An 18146-nucleotide genomic window follows, 5' to 3' on the forward strand; every position below is an offset into this window, starting at 1 on the left:
GAGATGGTCCTTGAAAGTTCACTGGAAACAACCTCTACAGTTTTAATCTCAAGGAAACCAAGTTTTCTTGTTGGTTTTGTTTGTTTTTAGAAACTGTTTCTCTTGGCTTAAATAAACAGTTTGTTGTATTGCTGGTATAACAGCAGGCTGTCATGTGAGACTGTTGAGCGGTTCTGGGCGTTGCCAGAAGGTGGTGAATGTTGCGAATGCAGCGGCTCTCTCGCGGGTTAGAGCTTGCAGTGTTCAGAAGCTGAGGGTATGGCACGGCCAGAGCTGAAAACATGCCTAAGCGGTTGGCATTCTTCTCCAAACGAAGCCAGGGAACTTGGAGGATTTCTTGCTGTCAGGATTGTATCTTGATTTCCTAAGATACTTGTTGGAGTGTATCTCCTAAATTGTAGCCCTAGATGGGAGCGTGAGGTCATCTTGTCTAGCTTCCTGCCCTCAGACATGTGTTGTATATGCCTGTTCTGAGGTGTGAGAGCCTGAAAGAAACACAGTGAATCTTAGTGACTAATTGTCTAGCAATACACCAGTATTGTGAAGTGAGCGTTCGGGGACCTGCTTCTTAGTGTATAGACTTCTGTGTATTGATCACAAAATAAAAATAAAAAGTGTAAATATGAGAACTCATGACTTTGCTTTTCTCCCCGTCTTTACTTTTTATTTTAAAATTGCTGTAGGATTTGATATGCCTCTGTTGGTTTTTATGAAAAGTCTTCATGTAGACCCCATCAGACTTTTGTTTTCACTTTCAGCCTGAAATCTAGTTAATTTATCTCCTTAAAAAAAATAAGCAAAGGCAAATGATACTTGGTGGCCTCCATTCTCTTAACTTCTGTTACTTAGCCCTAGTCAAAATGCCATTTGCGTCACATAAAAATCAGAGCAAAATAATTTTGTGGCTTAAAATACTTACAGTCCTACCTCCCTGTTTCCTTCTTTCTAGTTAACCCACCCTGCAAAGTCTAGGTTGTTCCTTTAAAAAGAAAGATTTTATATGTTCTTAGAAACAGCATCAGATGGAGAGACAGAACATCGTAGTTCAGCGTGACTGCAGACCGGAAGGAAGGCTCTTCTAGAACCTAACTGTGTGCGTGGCGGACATGGGACCGAAGTTAGACAGCCCGAGGCTTTGAAAAAATTAAGACAGCAGCTTTGTAACTTTGTAAAGTTCTGCAATAATAGATTGTGTAAAGTGTATCCAAACACAGAAGTAAAAATTATATTCCAGAGCCAAGTGCAGATTACCTCTGAATTCTGCGTACTGTTGGTTATTTAAAAACAAACAAACAAACAAACAAACCAAAAACAGCAACATTATTCAGGTCAGCAGGTTCCTGTAAAGGAGATTGGTGTGAGTTGTTGGATTTTCTAGAGTGGTCTCTTGCTTTATTCTGTAAATACCCTGTAGGAAAGATATTTTGAACTAGCGTCTGGACAGTTTATGCCAAATTAACTTTTTGTTGTTTTCTTTGAAAAAAATCTAGATTTGTTTTTTAATCTTTTTGCCCAGTTTTCATAACGGTTTTCATTTTTTTGACATAATAATCTATCCGTAAGTACAAAAAAAGAAGATGATTACTGAAAGTTTGATTTGTTGGCAGTAGGGAGGACAGCACCAGCCCACACATGCCCATGATCTGATCTGAGCTTAGCATTCATTGAACGACCTAGAGGCGTTTCAACTTGAACTTGGTGTCACAGAGAAGGAAGATAGAGCTGTGAAGGAACAGTATTCCTTATGTATTGATTACCATGTTTTTTGTTTCTTTAATTGCACTTGTGTAACATTTTTGATTTCTGATCTGGAGAAGTACTTTGAAATTGTTGGGTAAAGTAAATAACTTAGCTCACTTGTTACATACTGCTCAGATGTGCACAGTTAGCCAGGTGTATCTGGTTTTTTTTTGTTTGTTTGTTTTTCCCCAAGAACACTTGCACCTTGGAACCAAATGTCATGAAATTTTGGGGGGCTTTTTTTCCCCACAGTTTTTTCTTCTGTCGAAAAATAATCTCGTTTAGTAGAAGTGTTACTTAATTGACCACTTTTAAGCTAAGACATAATACAGTATAGCTAAGAAAGAAAAATATTTTAGGCAAGCCAAAGAAGAGTTTTGTTGCTGTTTCGTTTGGGTTTATGGTGGGGTTTTGCCAGATAGCCCAAGTCGACCTTAAACTTATGATTCTCCTGGCTGGCCTCAGCTTCTGAAGTGCTGGCATTATGACATGTACCACTATGGTCAGCTGGAAATGGAGTTTAAGTGGGGATTTAATAGTTATCATTATTTTTAATAGTACATACATGAACTATAACCTATTAAGTATTTGGCCTGGGCACTAAACACTAATGAGTAGATAACGTCATTATTAGCATTTAAAATATTTTAGAGTCTGGTTTTTGTTCATTTGATTTGGGGCCGGGGTCAGGAACATCAAAGCTGTATAATTTTGGAAAATGTCTGCTCCTATTAGCACCTCCTTCACCACCACTTCCTCCTTGAGTAATAGCACACGCCATCTGCAACAGTATAGCTCTTATTTTTCTCTCTTAAGGGATATTTAATTTTTCTGACAGCTTTTGATTTTAGATTGGAGTTAGTTAAATAAAGGACTGTTGGTTTTATTTAGTAATGTGGAACACAGGGTTTTTGCTCTTACAGCTAGTGGTGGATAGAGCGTCTCTCTGAGAACAGCTATGTTTTAATGTGTGGCCTCTGTCAGCACTGGGCAGTTTTACTTGGCCTTTTTGTTAACTATTGATTTCACCAAGTAGTGATTGTCATTTAATGTCTTTGTGAAAACATCACTTAGTGGAGTAGCTATAGTCTTCAAGTTGAATTTGTACCTGCTGTGTTCTTTTACTTCTAGTCTTTACTAAACCCTCTGTCATTGCTTCCAAATTCTTGTTTTGTGACCTTTAAATATTATATATGGGTACTTCTGTTTTGCTTTGTTACTTACTGTAATACTTTATGATACTGAATTCAGAAACTCTAAAATTGTACCCTTTCTTGTCCTTCTATTTCTGGAGTGGAAGTTTGCTGGGGATTGGACCTAGGGCTAGCATAGCAAAGCACATGCCTTCAGAGCTGCACTCAGGCCTGTCTGGCTATTCAGGGGCTGCTGTAGTGTTCTTGAGGTGTTTGAGCTGTAACCCCGGCATGCACCTGCCTTCCCCAGGAACCCTTTACAAAGATGAGTTTACCTACAAGCTTATAAAATATTTAAAAGCCAAATTTAAGTAATTTTAGGATAACTCATTTGTGTAGTATTACACTTTGTCACACAGTCTGTCTAGCAGTGTCTCCGTGTGTGGTGTCAGGCATTTCTAATGCTGCTGACAGAAAAGTAAGTTGCTTGTCTTCTGACTTAATTGTTACAGTCTGCTTAATTTTTCTGCCCGCTTGGCAACACTAGATAATGAGGGCTAATTCAGTCTGCTCTTGAGGAGGTGTGTATTTTTCTGTTTTTGAGTTTTCAGCTTTCAACTTTTCCATTTCATGCTGCAATCTCAAATGAAGGCTTGTGACTACATTTTTTACTCCTGGCCTCTATTAGCATACTTTTCCTTTAATTTGTTTTGTTCTTTAAATTTTATTGTATGGTATCTGTGATATTCATTTCAATTAGAATATAATTCAGTTTTACCTGGTTGATGGTAGAAAATATTCTAAATGGCTTGTTGTCATTTCATTAGTAAACTTTAAACTTTGAGATGTTAAGCTTGAAATAGTACCTGAAATTTTAACTTTTGAGGCAAAATTAAAAAAAAAACAACTTCAGAAGGCAGTATCAGTGTATGAATAGGCAAAGCTTTACAGCTTTCTTCAGGCAGAAGAGCAGTTTGAGGTTTCAGCATCACTAGGCTACACCCATATGCACTGTTCTAGTGGTCCTCTGCTTTCTTTGCTAGGTGTTGAGGGTGCAGCTTTTCAAAGCAGACTTCCCCATGACCGGATGACCTCTCAGGAAGCAGCCTGTTTCCCAGACATCATCAGTGGGCCTCAGCAGACACAGAAGGTTTTTCTGTTCATCAGAAACCGCACAGTAAGTGTCTATGCCTCCCTTTCCATATATAACTATTGTCTGAGATAAATTGTTTTTCTTTTAGGTATTTAAGAAGGTTGTTTTTATTGTTTTTTATTTTGTACATGTGTGTATGTACGTGCTTGCATGCCTGTATGGGTACTTGCATGTGAATACAGGTGTAGAGGAATTTTAATTCAGAACATAGCTGTTCTGGCAAGGGATCACGTACAAATGCCTTCTAGGTCTGTGTGATCTGCCTGTAATATAAACATGCTTTTAAAAAACTCCAGGAAACAGAGGCAGGTAGATCTGAGATCAAGGCCAGCCTGGTATAGAGCATGTTTCAGGTAAAGAGAAACTTGGGTCCAGGTGTAGTGATACACTTTAATCCCAAACAATGAAAGTAAAGTTAGTTTGTAGAAGGAAGCACCCATGTTTGAAAGTGATGTGTAATTGAGTGGCAAAAAAGGTGAGAAATCAGAGATAATTTGACAGAATAGGGTACACCCAACTTTCACAAGAAGAGAGAGGAAAGAGAAGCTGCTTTAGAGGCAATACAGAAAGAGGAGTCACTTTTTACTGGAACACTAATAGAGAGATGGGTTGTAGAGAGAACTCAGGTAAAGACTGAATGAGCCAGAGAAGGAGGAGACAGGAGATTAGAGCAGATTGCTTGGGTTAGTCTGAGGCCAAGCAGAACAATTCAGGGGTTGAGAGAGAAATCAGATTGAATAAGTCAGCTGGGAGAGGAGTTTGAGTCAGAGCAGCTGAGCTGAACCAGCCAATCCAGAGCTCAATAAGAACAAGAAGTGTTGAGCTTATTCAGCAGTAAGTCTCAGAGGCTGAAAACATTCTAGGCCTAAGTTAGATGGTACAGAGGCTAGAAGCTTCCAGCAATAGGCTTAGGTTAGCGGACAGAGGCAGTAAGCCTCCAGGACAACTATTGAAGCCGGTGAATAAAAGCTTCTGTTACATACAGGAGTCCATAGAGGCCAAAGGTATCCTAAATGTCATAGAGCTGGGCCTACAGGTGGTTGTGAGCCCTCCAACATGGGTACTGGAGACCACTGTGGACAAAGTTCCATTTCTACAAGTTGGATTCTGTTTGCATTCATTTTCTTTCCCTCTCTTCCTCCCTCCCTCCCTTCCTTCCTTCCTTCCTTCCTTCCTTCCTTCCTTCCTTCCTCCTCCCTCCCTCCCTTCTTCCCTCCTTCCCTCTCATACTTCATAAATACATTAAAAATCTACATTGAAACAAAATTTGTCTCAACTCTTTTTAGGGTGGGCTAGGGAGATGTGCTGGAGATTGGCTGTTCAATCAGTAGCGTTCTACCAGCCAGCCGTATCCCCAGCCAGATAGAAATTACTCTATACAATCACTTTGCTTTCTCCTTTAAAGCTGCATCCTTCTGTTTTGTCATCTGGTTTAACTTCCTCTAGATTTAATGATTAATATCTTCATATTTCTTTTGATAGTTGGATCATAATTTAACTATTAGAAACTTAAGCTTCCATCTTCACTTTGCTGTAACTAAACTCTGACTGGTTTTAATGCGTTCTTAGTTCTGTGTTGGGAACTAAGTGAATTTCCATTCACTTAGATTACCCTGACTTTCCTGTGTTTCAAAACTCCAGTGTAACTGACCTGTCATCTTAGCTATATGGAATTTTTTGATCCAGATTTAGTTGTGGTTTTATGTTACTATGTGCATGATTCTTAGTGCATTTATATAGAATCTCAGCTTGTAAAAACCAAAACTTTGTGTACATATTTTTTTAATATCCAAAGAGAAAAGGACTCATTTTAATAGTGGTTATAGCTGGAGTAAAAATGTCAAAAGTTAGAAACATTTTTAGCATTTTGAAGCAGACTATCTACCAGAAAGACTGAACTAAGGCAGGTGGTGATTGTGCACACCTTTAGTCCCAGGTTAATCCCACTCAGAGGCAGAGGCAGGTGGATCTTTGAATTTGAGGCCAGCCTGGTCTACATAGTAAGTTTCAGGACAGCTAGGACACAGAGAGACCCTGTTTCAAAGAACAAAAACAACCTAGAAAGACTGATTGCCCTGCCCCTATTTTTGTTATTAAAAGATGCTGTGCTACAGTAAGCCAAACCTACCTCATTTTTTCTTAGGTTGTTGAGGCTGACTTTTTAAATATTTATTAGTCATTTGTATGCTCTAATTTTTTTTTTTTTTAATGTCCTTTACCAAAACTTCTTTAGCTATCAGGCATGGTAGGCTTGTCTTTAACTGTCCCATTCAGGAGCCTGAAGCAGAGGATGCCATTCAAGGTTAGCCTAGACTATATAAATGACCCTGTCTCAGAACAAAACACAATTCTGTAGGTATGAGGGAGGGCAAGGTGTTATTTGCAGCATACTATCATTTCCTTGAAGTATTTATGGACTTTCTCATGTTTTGAATGTCTCCAAGATACCTTGAACATGTTTTGCCTTTTAGTTCCTTCTTACTTCTTTAATATGGCTACTAGGTTGTACAACCACTGCTAAATCTGGATCACAAAATATTATATGGCGAAGATGACAAGTCAGTTGTACGAGAGTTTGAAACATAGGAAAGTCAGGGTAATTTAAGTGAATGGAAATGTCTTAGTTTATATATCTTAAAGTTGATCTGTCTCATGATTGAATGAATCAACAGGTATATAGAGCTATCAATATTTGCTTTTAGGGGAAATTTTTTAGATAAAATTGCCTTTTTTGGTTTTGTTTCATGTGATGAGTGTTTTTACTTAAATGTGAGTGATGTTTTGTGTGTGTGTATTGTTTTGTTTTGTTTTGTTGTTTTTTTTTTGGTTTTTCAAGACAGGGTTTCTCTGGGTAGCTTTGGCTGTCCTGGACTCCTAAAGATCTGTTTCTGCTTTCCAGAGTGCTGGGATTACAGATATGCACCCGGCTTGTGTGATGGTTTTAATTGTGATTTCTCTCTTCTCTGGTTCATTGACTATGACCCAAAGTCAAGATTTGGTGAAGGATTGGTCCAAGTTAGTGTTGTAGTTTCTGGCTACAGTCTGTTGCAGTGATTGTATCTGTTCCCTGACCTTGTGACTTGTGCATGATTGAGGAAAAACTGTGGCCCAAGTTTTATTTCCTAGGATGAAAAGAAAAAGAAGCTGTGAGAAGAAGGTTAAAGAGCTTGAGCCTTGTATATGGGAGTAATTGCACTATCTTTTGATTGTGGCCTCCAAACAGTGGAGTATCCTTATAGCTCTAGTCATACCCTTTGTAAGTGTTTTATTTGTAATCTAACCACATGAACTCCTTGGTTATAACTTAATCTATAAAACAGGGTTTGCTAATTTTTATCAAAACTTAAATATGATATTTATCCTGCTTTGGATTTTTGTAAGTGTGTGTGTGTGTGTGTTCACTTTGGAGAGAATTTCTTTTTAAACTCATTGAAAATTATTGACTATGCTGTAATCTTTTCATTCTTTATCTGCAGGCTTTGAAGTGTCTGTTCCTTTTTTTCTTTCTTAAACATATTACTACTTTCTTGGCTTCAGTAATCAGTACTCTAATTTTCTCGTGTATCTCTGCTATGTAGTCAGTTGCTCCAGCTCTCCATTATGTGAGGGCTTCTCCATTCTTTTCCTCTAGCTTGTCTATTCACTTCACTATCACACTGCAGATCTTACCTCGTCTGAGCATACTGTCTTATATCTCCTTTTGGTTGCCTTAGAGTTAGACTCATGGGATAGTAAATGTTTGTTTTTTCACTGACCCATCCACCTATTCGTGTAGTTGTTCGACTCAAACTGAGGGGCCTTCATTTATACTTTAGAGCTTCTGTGACAGTGTGGTTTGTATCTGCTCAGCAGCTGGAATTGCATAACCCCAGGTTAAATCCTGGCTGTTCCCTACTGGTTATTTAGGAATTTTTCTTTTTGAGGCCAGAGAGCCTCTAGCTTCAATAATTCACTAATTTGGTGCAGTTTTGCATTAAGTAATAGTTTTCTTGTCAGGACTATAACCTTCACTGTTTACATGATTATAAAAAACTCAGAGTTGAAGTCTTACATTTAAGAGGTGATTTTACAACTGGTTAGGGGACGTGTGCCTATGGGTAATACAACTTATGTCATTTAAATACAGTTGCAGTTGTGGTTGGACAACCCAAAGATTCAGCTGACATTTGAAGCTACCCTCCAACAGTTAGAAGCGCCTTACAACAGTAAGTACTGTGCTTGTTAGGAGAAGTTCCCTGAGGAGCCTGGTGCCTTATTGACATTTTATTTCAACTTGTGTTGTACAGAAATGACCTTTATAAGTTTATAAAGTTTGGTTTTTGTTTGTTTTCCTGATCTGTGAATTGTATTGATGCATACATTTGAGAGATTCCTAAATGCTTTTCCAGATCTATTGTCTCAGTTTGATCCATGGAATACTTTGGTATTTGATTAGTTAGTTATCTGTTTTTCTTTCTGTTTACCACCAACAAATTCTTAGGAAGTTTTTCCCAAAATATATGAACATTGTTCATACCTTGTAAAGGATTTGTTCTCTATTTTATCTGTAATCTTTTTAAAAGATTTATTTATGTAGTTGAGTATTTTGTCTACATATATGTGTCTGCACAGGAAAAGAGGGCATCAGATTTCTTTATATGCAGGTGTGAGCCATCATGTGGTTGCTGGGAATTGAACTTAGGACCCCTGGAAGAGCAGCCAGTGCTCCTAACCACTGAGCTATCTCTCCAGCCTGTAGTACCATCTTTTTTTTTAAACGTTTACTTATTTAAATATTTTATGTATATAAGTGCTTTGTCTTCACATACATCTGCACACCAGAAGAGAGCATCAGATCTTATTAAAGATGGTTGTGAGCCACCATGTGGTTGCTGGGAATTGAACTCGTGACTTCTGGAAGAGCAAACAGTGCTCTTAATCTCTGAGCCATCTCTCCAGCCCAGTAATACCATCTTTAAAATGCCAATTTAGCCAGATATGTGGACACATGCTTATGACCTAAACATTCTAGGAATAGAAGCAGGAGAATCAGTAGTTCAAGGTCAGCCTCAACTATGTAGCAAGTTTGAGGCCAGCCTCAACTTCATGAAACTTTCTCTATATGGCAATCTACCCCCCACCCCAATTTAATTTCCATGTTAAACATTTTGTGCTATGTTACAGCCTGATGGTTCTATGACATGGTTTGCAAAAGACATCACATGATTAAGGGTCACATGAGTTGTGTGTAGGATGATTTCATGTTGGAGAAAGAAGAGTTAGAAGAGCTTTCTGTTTAAACTGTTGGAATTATAAATGTGTTTTTAATTTACTCTGTAGGTGATACTGTGCTTGTCCATCGAGTTCATAGTTACTTAGAGCGCCATGGACTTATCAACTTCGGCATCTATAAGAGGATAAAACCCTTACCAAGTAAGGACTTTCCCACCAAATGAATTAAGTGTTTAGTAATACTTTTAGGTCTGTGTTTAATATTAAAAGTGCTGGTGACATTTTACTTTTATTTATAAGTTTCCACTAGTGAAAATATTCTCAAGCTTTTAAGTCAAGTTAGAAGAAAAAAATAATGTACATTTGTCTGAATTTCCTGTTTGAAAAGGTTTTAGGAAAAGATTAATTTCCAGTTTTTAAATTAGAATTTAAAAGATGCTAGAAATATAAGTAGTTATACAAGCACCTTTTTTTTTTTCTTTTTTTCTTGAGGCTTTCCTCTGTGGTTCTTTTTTCTTTCTAAATATTTGACCTTTTCATTTTTTTAAATAATGTCTGCCAGGGATCTAAGTGACAAAGATATTCTAGAAGAAGTTAATTTTAGAAAGGAGTACTGACTTAAACAGAAGTACAGCTCTTCAGAGACGCACACATTAGTTCAGCTCTGAGCAGGCCTTCCTGAGAGGTTTGCCTGCAGAGCTTCAGATTACTAACAGGACTCAAGCTTGTGAATTAGCTTATAAAGTTACAGCCTTGAATTAAGTTTTACAACTTTTAGACATTTGTTATTTTTACAGTTTCTACACTTTGAAAGTAACTGAATTGTTTAAGACATTATGTTAAGAAATCAGAATTTTTTGTGAGAGAAAAAATATATACAAACTCTGAACTACAACAAAATACTGTAATTTCTGTTCTCTTTTCTCCCTTTTAGCTAAAAAGACAGGAAAGGTGATTATTATAGGCTCAGGTGTTTCTGGCTTGGCAGCAGCTCGACAATTACAGAGTTTTGGGATGGATGTCACACTCCTGGAAGCCAGGGTAAGAGTTGGCTTTGGGATTAGAATCCTCCCCTAATGGAAACATGACCTGTTACAAAGTAAAGAACTGGAGAATTTGTGCTCACCCAGACTGATTTCTTTAGTGTGATAGAGGATTTCACTGTATGGTGGATAAAGTTGCTGCTGTAGCTTTTACTTATGATTGTTTAGTGCTGGGAATCAAACCCAGAGCTTTGTACATAGTAAATGCTCTACCACTGATCTACATTTCAAGCACTAAAGTATTTTTGACAATAAATTTTTGAAAGTGATCAGTGAGTATGTGGTGTTGATGATAAAGGATTCATCAGTCCTTTGGATGGATAATTTCAGGTTTTTTTTTTTTTTTACATTAGCACTCTTTGTCACTGTCTTTTTCTCTGCTTTAGAATTTATAATTACATGTTTTATGCCTGCATCTGGGTGTGGATATATACACATGTGAGTACAGGTTCCCAAAGAGTCAGAAGAAGGCATCGGATCTCCTGAGCTAGATTACAGTTGGTTGTGAGCCACCCGGTGTGGGTGCTGGGACCTGAACTCAGATCCTCTCCAAGGTCATCCAGTGCTCTTAACCGCTGAGCTGTCTCTCCAGTCCCCAAAGTTAGCTCTTTAATTTGGGGCATTCATAAACTTACCTTTGCAGGAGATGATATTTAGACAGGGAAAATGAGTTATCTCAGTAGCCACAGTCTTTTAGGACCAGATAAAGCCAAGAGAATTGATTGTACTCATTGTTATTCCTGGATCTTAAAATAGAAGCTGAAAGGATAGAAGTGGAAAGGGTGATGGTATGGAACTTTAGGAAGCTGATATGAAAATGATTTTTATAAATAATTCTTTTCATGTTTTACCCTTTGGCAACTTAAAGATTTTTATTTAAAAAAATGAAAGAAACCTTAGTAGCCTAAACATTTTAAAATTAAAATGTTATAATCATTAAAATGTTATATATAGTTCATTCAGAATTGCTTTTCATGATGTGTTAATTTTTCAAGATACTCTTTTTAAATAGAGCATGGGGAAATAAAAACTATTTTCTCCATATACTGTTCCTAAAAAAACCTTTCAGCTTCATAGACCTTTTTTGTGTGTACTCTGTACTGTGGTAAGAGTAAAGGAAGGCATAGCAGGTCATTGATCCTTCCTACATGGATTATGATCTAACTGGTAAGGTTTTGTTCTGCTTTTTTTGTTGTTGTATATCTGATGTTTACAAAGTGCTTTGATATTTTCCGTAGGTTTAAGTTATCACGGTAGCAGTAATATTTTCTATTCCCCAAACCAGACATAAGCCTGGACCTATTTAGGAGTAAAAGCTATTGTTACCAGTTATGTTCAGTAGACAATGGTTCCGGGGCATCAGGTGGCTTGGGAGAGAACATTTATCAGAGAAGTTATTCACCAAATGATCCAGTTTAATACTAGCCAGGTAAAACACTCCTCCCGCTCTTATAAGTAACTGTAGTAATTAATTACAGTGCAAGCATCAAATCGTGGTGGTAGAAATTCGGTGTTTAGTGTTGGAATTTATAAGCATATATTTTCTCTGAGAGGACCTTGTGCATCCTGTGCATTTGGAACAGCTGGATAGTATGTGTAGCTTTATGGCTATCACAGTGTTTAATGTCACTTCACTTCTGACGCTCATGCTTGTTGCTGCCCTTCTTTCTTACACCTTCAGGTGATCACTGGTGTGTGTCTTCCGCACATACTAGCTATTGCACCTCATGTAAACTTAAAATAACGCTTTTCCTTTTATATTATGAAAGGTTGAATCCTGGTATGTTGAGTTATTAAGGTTAAAACAGAGTAAATGACTTTGACCATTTGATTTCTAAAAAACAGGATCGTGTAGGTGGACGGGTTGCTACATTTCGAAAAGGAAACTATGTAGCTGATCTTGGAGCCATGGTAGTGACAGGTCTAGGTAAGTAGTTGAGTTTGATACTGTAACACAATCTAAAACTAGAAAGATAGAGCTTACATCAAAACCAATAGTTGGTTTTATAATATACTCATTAGGGTGTTGAGTTAGTTTTCCTTGTCAGAAGCACACCACAGTCGCAGGGACACACCACAGACAGATGGTGAGTCACAGGGAAACACCACAGATAGGGTAACTCATAATGAAAGAAACTTTTCTTACAGTTGTGGTAGTAGGCTAAAGGGGCAGTGATCTGATAGCCCTCTTCTGCTAGTCTGGGGTAGTTCAGGTTATACAGCAGGAAACAGTGTATAAGTGCCTCTAGGCTTTCCTCTTTTAAGGCTAATAAGATTCAGTCATGGGATTCAAGTTTATATCTGTCTTACCACCTCCAAAGCTTTTACCTTATGAATGCCAAAAGAGATTAAATGAATCCCTCTTATCTCACAGTGGGAATTAAACTCAAGCCTGAGGTGATGGTTGTTTTTTCAAGACAAGGTTTCCCTGGCTGTCTTGAAGCTCATTCTGTAGACCAGGCTGGCCTCAAACTCAGAGATCTGCCTGCCTCTGCCTCCTGAGTGTTAGGATAAAAGGTGTGTACCACCACCTGGCCAATTTTACATTTTTATGTTGGTCTTACATGTTTTGTTTTGTTTTGTTTTGTTTTTCTATGAGCTTTTAAAATAGAAGATAGAATTGACACCCTACGTTTTCAGCTGTTTTATTCATTTATTCTTTTGCCAATGCTGCTGGGTGGTGCAACTCAGTGCCTTGAAAATGGGAGACAAGCTCTGGCGCTGAGCTCCACGCCCAGCCTCCCTTATTTTACAGGGTATCTCATTACATAGCCTGGGCAGCCTCAAAAGTGCTGCAGCCTTGGCATAGGCCACCAAGGCTGAATTTAGCATTTTTTTAAGTTTTGAGTAAAGAAAATTTGAGTTTGAGGTTTTTCTTTCTTTAAGGATAGGCTGAATGTTTGAGTTTTTGTTTGTTTTGTTTTCTAGGAGGGAATCCTATGGCTGTTGTCAGCAAGCAAGTAAATATGGAACTGGCCAAGATCAAGCAAAAGTGCCCGCTTTATGAAGCCAATGGACAAGCTGTAAGTTGATGACGAACAGAACTTTTCAAAATATCTTTGGTTCAGTTGGAAATAATTTCAGGGGGATGTATTTATTAAGCATGATATGAATGTAAGATCGAGAAGGGAGGTGAGCATGACATGAACATAAAGACTGAGGAACAGTTGGCATTTTTCTGGCTGTTTTGTTTATCTGAGCTATAGGAAGGGGTGATAATATGTGCAAATTTATGTGCCTGCTTAGGCATTTGTTTATAGGTATTTACTGAAAGCTGGCTGCACACTTAATTGGCCCTGGCCACTTTTTCGAGAGACCTGTGGAACTGAATCTGATTTGTTATGTTTTTGTGCTGTGCCTTCATTGTGTGCTTTAGCTCCGTGTGCTCTACCTCTTCGCTTTGTGTGTATAGACTCAGGCTTGTGACAGGCTAGTAGATAGCCAAATGGTGTTACTTAACCCAGAAGGAGAGGTAAGTTAAAGTGTTTATGGTCAGAGGCCTAGGAGTTGCTTGTCCTTGGTGTGAGAGTAGCAGGAGCATGGTGATTGTTCTGAGAAATGTGAGTAGGTGGGCCATGGTCAGGCAGGCTTAGGCTGTTCCTGGCAGTCCTGATTTTGCAGGCATGAGTAAAAATCAGAAGTTTGTGTTTAGTAGAAATTTGACCAACTTCCCTGTCAGGATGAGGGTCCGTTGCCTGAGAATGGAAACATATTGATAACTTTGTATTTTGAGGAAGAAAAGTTTGCTATATATTGTGTATATCACGGCTCAGCCATTGTCACCAAAAGTGGCAAACTCCCGCTCTTGAGTTTTGTGTGATGATCTCAGGTGATGCTTGTATTCACTCTTAGCTGTCTTTGGGTTCTAGTGGCTTCAGGTCAGAAAGAGGCTGATGCTCAGGAAATGCCTTGGGTTGTGTCTGCCAACATGTCCAGACTCCTTTCCAGGGCTTGTCCTAAAAAATTAAGCCGAGGAGAATGAGAGCAAAGGGATAGAACAGGGGTTAGCTTATTATTTGAGGAAAGATGGTAATGGATAAAAGGTGAAGACAGTTTTCTGCTGCAGTCTACTGGTACTTCCATAACCCCCTCCAATTTTTAGTAATGGAAATTTGAGAATATTACAAAAGTACTATAATGTATTCTCGTTTCCCCAGTTTGTTTCATTTGTTCTGTTTCTGCTTTGGGGAGAGATGGTCTGAAGAATCTATCACCCAGAAGCTTTTCAGCAGGACTCAGTGAGGCAGATTTGCCAAGGGTTAATTAAATAGAGCCAATTGCTACGGAAGAGCCAAGGGGCAAGAAGGTGTCACTTCGACTGGTGGGACAGGGTAAAAAGTGGGGGAGCACATTTGCGGGGTGCAGCTTAGGACTTTAGTCCCTGGTTGTACATTGGGGCTGAGGAAGGTGAGTAGAGAGGGCTCGGAGAGAAGGATGAGCTTGTCCTGGTGAAGCAGACAAACTGCAGTATAGGGCAAGGCCTTGCTGTGTGGTGCCAGGCTGGAGTTTGGAGCAGGGGAAGACAGGATGAGATGGGTTTTGAGGTCAGTAGCAGAAAAGAGCCTGGCTGGGGTAAGGAAATGAGACAACAAGTGAAGAGCACAGAGAATTGCGCTTAGTGTTAGGTCTTCTGTTTGTGACTGGCTCCTGAGTCCGCTACCTGACCCTGCCAAGTGCTGAGATAACAGACTTGTGCAACCTAGCACAGCTTACCTGAGCTAGTAAAATACTTTCATTTTTGTGTTTCCTGTGTTGGGGATCCAGGCCTTCGTGCTTCTAGGCATTTGCTGTATCATTGATCCTTAGAGCTTAGTTAGTGCTGTTCATTTTGTGGGGTTTTGTTATTGGAGATTGTATTTCTATGTGACACTGTTTGTTTGTTTTAAACATTTTAAAATAATATACCCACTAGCAAGTTCTCCCTAAGGATGGTCACCAATCTCTCCTGTTACAATATGGGATAAGATAAACAGCATAATAACTTAGGTATATGCTGTCAGTTATACTGTAGAAAGTTGTACATTATGTTCTGGCTTAAGCTGCCTATCTGAGGTCCAGCCCTTTGGGAAGCATTCAATGGTTTGAATGCTTATGGTTATTCTTTCCATTTTTTCCCATTTCTTTTTTTAGATTTATTTATTTTATGTGTTTGGGTTTTTGCCTACATGTATGTCTGTGCATAATATGTGTACCTGTTGCCCAGGAAAGACAGAACAGGGTGGGTATTGGATCCCCTGGTTCTGGAATTACAGATGGTTGTGAAATATATGTGGGTGCTGGGTATTGAACCTGTGTCCTCTGCAAAAGCAACAAGTGCTCTTAACTGCTGAACCATCTCTCTGGCCTAGGGTGTGTTTTTCCCCCCAAAGTCCATTTATTAGTATTTGGTGCTATAGCCAAGTGATGGTTCTTTAGGCATTTTATTTTTGAAAAGAATTCTTCATAGCTTTAGTTTCTCTTGCCTGTTGTGTAACTCTGTGTAGGAAGCGACATGAATTTGTTTTTCTGTCTGCTGTGGTACAGCTTACTGAGAATGCAGAGCTGCTGACCTGTAGACACAAGCATAGAGAACACTGTTTGCATATGTTTGTACTTATAAGTGATGCTTTGTAGTTTTAGAAGTTGAAGTTAAGTGGGTCAGTAATTTCTCATTTTGCAGGAAAACTATGTCTCCCATGTATTTCCCTGAAGCCACTGCTGGTAGTACTTGAGAACTAGTCTGTTCCTGGTCTTCTAGCTCAGATTCCCATTTTGATCTGTTACACCTGCCTGATTTCTCAGGCAATAGGTGGGGCAGGATGAGTGGGTGTGTGCAGCACCATGATTGCCTGTGTGGCTGTCTGCTAAATCTCCTCTTCAGATAACTTTAAAATAACTCCTTTTCTGCCTGTAATCCCAGCACTCAGACAGAGGTAGGTGCATTTCTGTGAGTTTAAGGCCAGCCTGGTCTACAGAGTGAGTTCCAGGACAGCCAGGGCTACATAATAGGGACTCTGTTTCAAAAAACAAACAAAACCCTAAAAACAAACAGACAGAAACACCTAAAATAGTTTCCCTTGGCCCACTTAGTAGAAATTACTCAGCCATTGAGATTTCTTAGCTGTTTAAGAAATGAGATTGTATGTTCTTTGTGTATAGCCTCAGTCAAAATTTACCTTCCACAGTGTTACAGTCCTATAATTGCAGTTACTTAGGGGGCTGAGGCAGGAAGATGATAACCCTGTCTCAAAAGAAAAAGACTCAGCAATGTATGTGGCCCAGTCAGTGGTCTGCGGTTCAGTTCTGCTTACCACAAAGGAGGAGAGCAAATTGATGGTTCTGTTGTTAGCACACGAAGAATAATTTTGCCATGTTATATAAGGCCAGCAATTATTGAAAGTTACACAGTTATCACCAGAAATGATGGTGCATGCCTTTAATCTCAGAATTTAGGAGATGCAGGTGGATCTTTGTGAGTTCAGGGCCAGCCTGGTCTACATAGCGAGTTCCAGAACAGCTGGGGCTATACAGAGAAACCAAAACAGTGAGAAGGTTATGGATATCACAGGTGCTGCTTGCCTAAGGACACAGCTCTATACCTGGCCACATATATTCTAATAGGTTGTTTGTTGTTACTGTTTGTTTTGTATGTGTGTTCTTATTTATGTGTTTGAAGGGCGTGAGTGTACATAAATGTACACTCTCCCTCTGACTCTTTATGTTATTTTTGAGACGGGATCTCTCACGGAACCTGAAGCGCACTGATTGAGCTATGTTGGCTGGCCAGTAAACCCCAGGGATCCTCCTGTCTCTGCCTCCCCTGCACTGGATTATGTTTTTAAATGCTAAGGATCTGCACTCAGGTCTTCAGTTTGTGTGGTGGGCATCTTAAAATAAGACTTAAGCATCTTATTTTCCCATTGCCTGCTGTTAAATTATTAAAACCAGTACCCCACTATCCTCTGTGGTCCTACATGGGCAGCTCTGCTGTTGAGCTTCAGTGTTTGTCTTGACAGTGACAGTTTAAGGGTATGTGTGGGTACAGAGAGCATGAAGATCCATCCTGTATAGCCTGAGTTTTCCTTTGGAGAAATAGCTCCATAATTCTAGAAGTAACAGAATCCAAAGATTTTAACCAGAGGGAACAAAATATTTGGAACCCTGAACATTTGGAGGTATTTAGGGTAGTCATTTACTAATACTTTTAATTGTTGGATATGTAAACTAGAGCATTTGTATCTAGCCTTTTAGCAATGGATTCAGTATTTAAATGCATTAAAAACACATTTGGGTTCCCCTGATGAGCACTGGTTTGCCAGTGGACACCTGTGTTGAGTTAACAGCCTCAGCGCTCAGCCTGGCTGCACTGGCAGCGACAGCCTGGCTGTAACTGCTCACCTGGGCAGAAATGGAAGGGCCTGGTTGCCAGCTGCCTCGCATACCTCAGAAAGCTGAGCCTTGGGTCTAAGTGGGTACTGGACATGCAGTCTTGTCATCTGGTGTCAGTCAAACGTGGCAGTCAGTATTTCTTTGGTTTGAGTTTTATTTGTTTGATTTTTTTGTTGTTGTTGTTACTGTTCTGTGTTTTCTGTTATTTTTAGTTGAGTTTTGCTTTTGTTCTTCACTGCTTTTTCACACACCCTCCCTGCCTTTTTTAAATTGACCCCTTATCCCTGGCATTTCTGTGCCTTGACTTTCCCATTTTGGTCTCTGTACAGTCTGTTCCTTATTTCTCCAGTGGTTGGAGCTTCTAAGCTAACAGAATGCTTCTGTCATGCTGTATGTGTAAAGCCTTGATTTTACTGCTGTCATACAAAACTAAACTTGACGTGGCTGTTGGGCTGTTATTTACAGTTTATTTCTCCCTCTGCTGCACTGGTTAAAAGG

General features: G+C 39.1%; 1 protein-coding gene across 2 annotated transcripts in view; it reads left to right on the plus strand.

The window, feature by feature from the left end:
* The window catches only part of Kdm1a (lysine demethylase 1A), a 50748-nt gene that overhangs the window by 20025 nt on the left and 12577 nt on the right, over nt 1–18146 (plus strand). For both annotated transcript variants that reach the window (XM_021631466.2, XM_021631467.2), the window contains 6 exons: nt 3917–4050; nt 8153–8231; nt 9346–9438; nt 10172–10278; nt 12126–12207; nt 13209–13303. In XM_021631466.2, the coding sequence (XP_021487141.1) occupies nt 3917–4050; nt 8153–8231; nt 9346–9438; nt 10172–10278; nt 12126–12207; nt 13209–13303 (590 nt within the window). The remainder of the gene's footprint in view (nt 1–3916; nt 4051–8152; nt 8232–9345; nt 9439–10171; nt 10279–12125; nt 12208–13208; nt 13304–18146) is intronic.

The sequence above is a fragment of the Meriones unguiculatus genome, chromosome 3 (assembly GCF_030254825.1).
Source record: "Meriones unguiculatus strain TT.TT164.6M chromosome 3, Bangor_MerUng_6.1, whole genome shotgun sequence".
Classification (NCBI taxonomy): Eukaryota; Metazoa; Chordata; class Mammalia; order Rodentia; family Muridae; genus Meriones; species Meriones unguiculatus.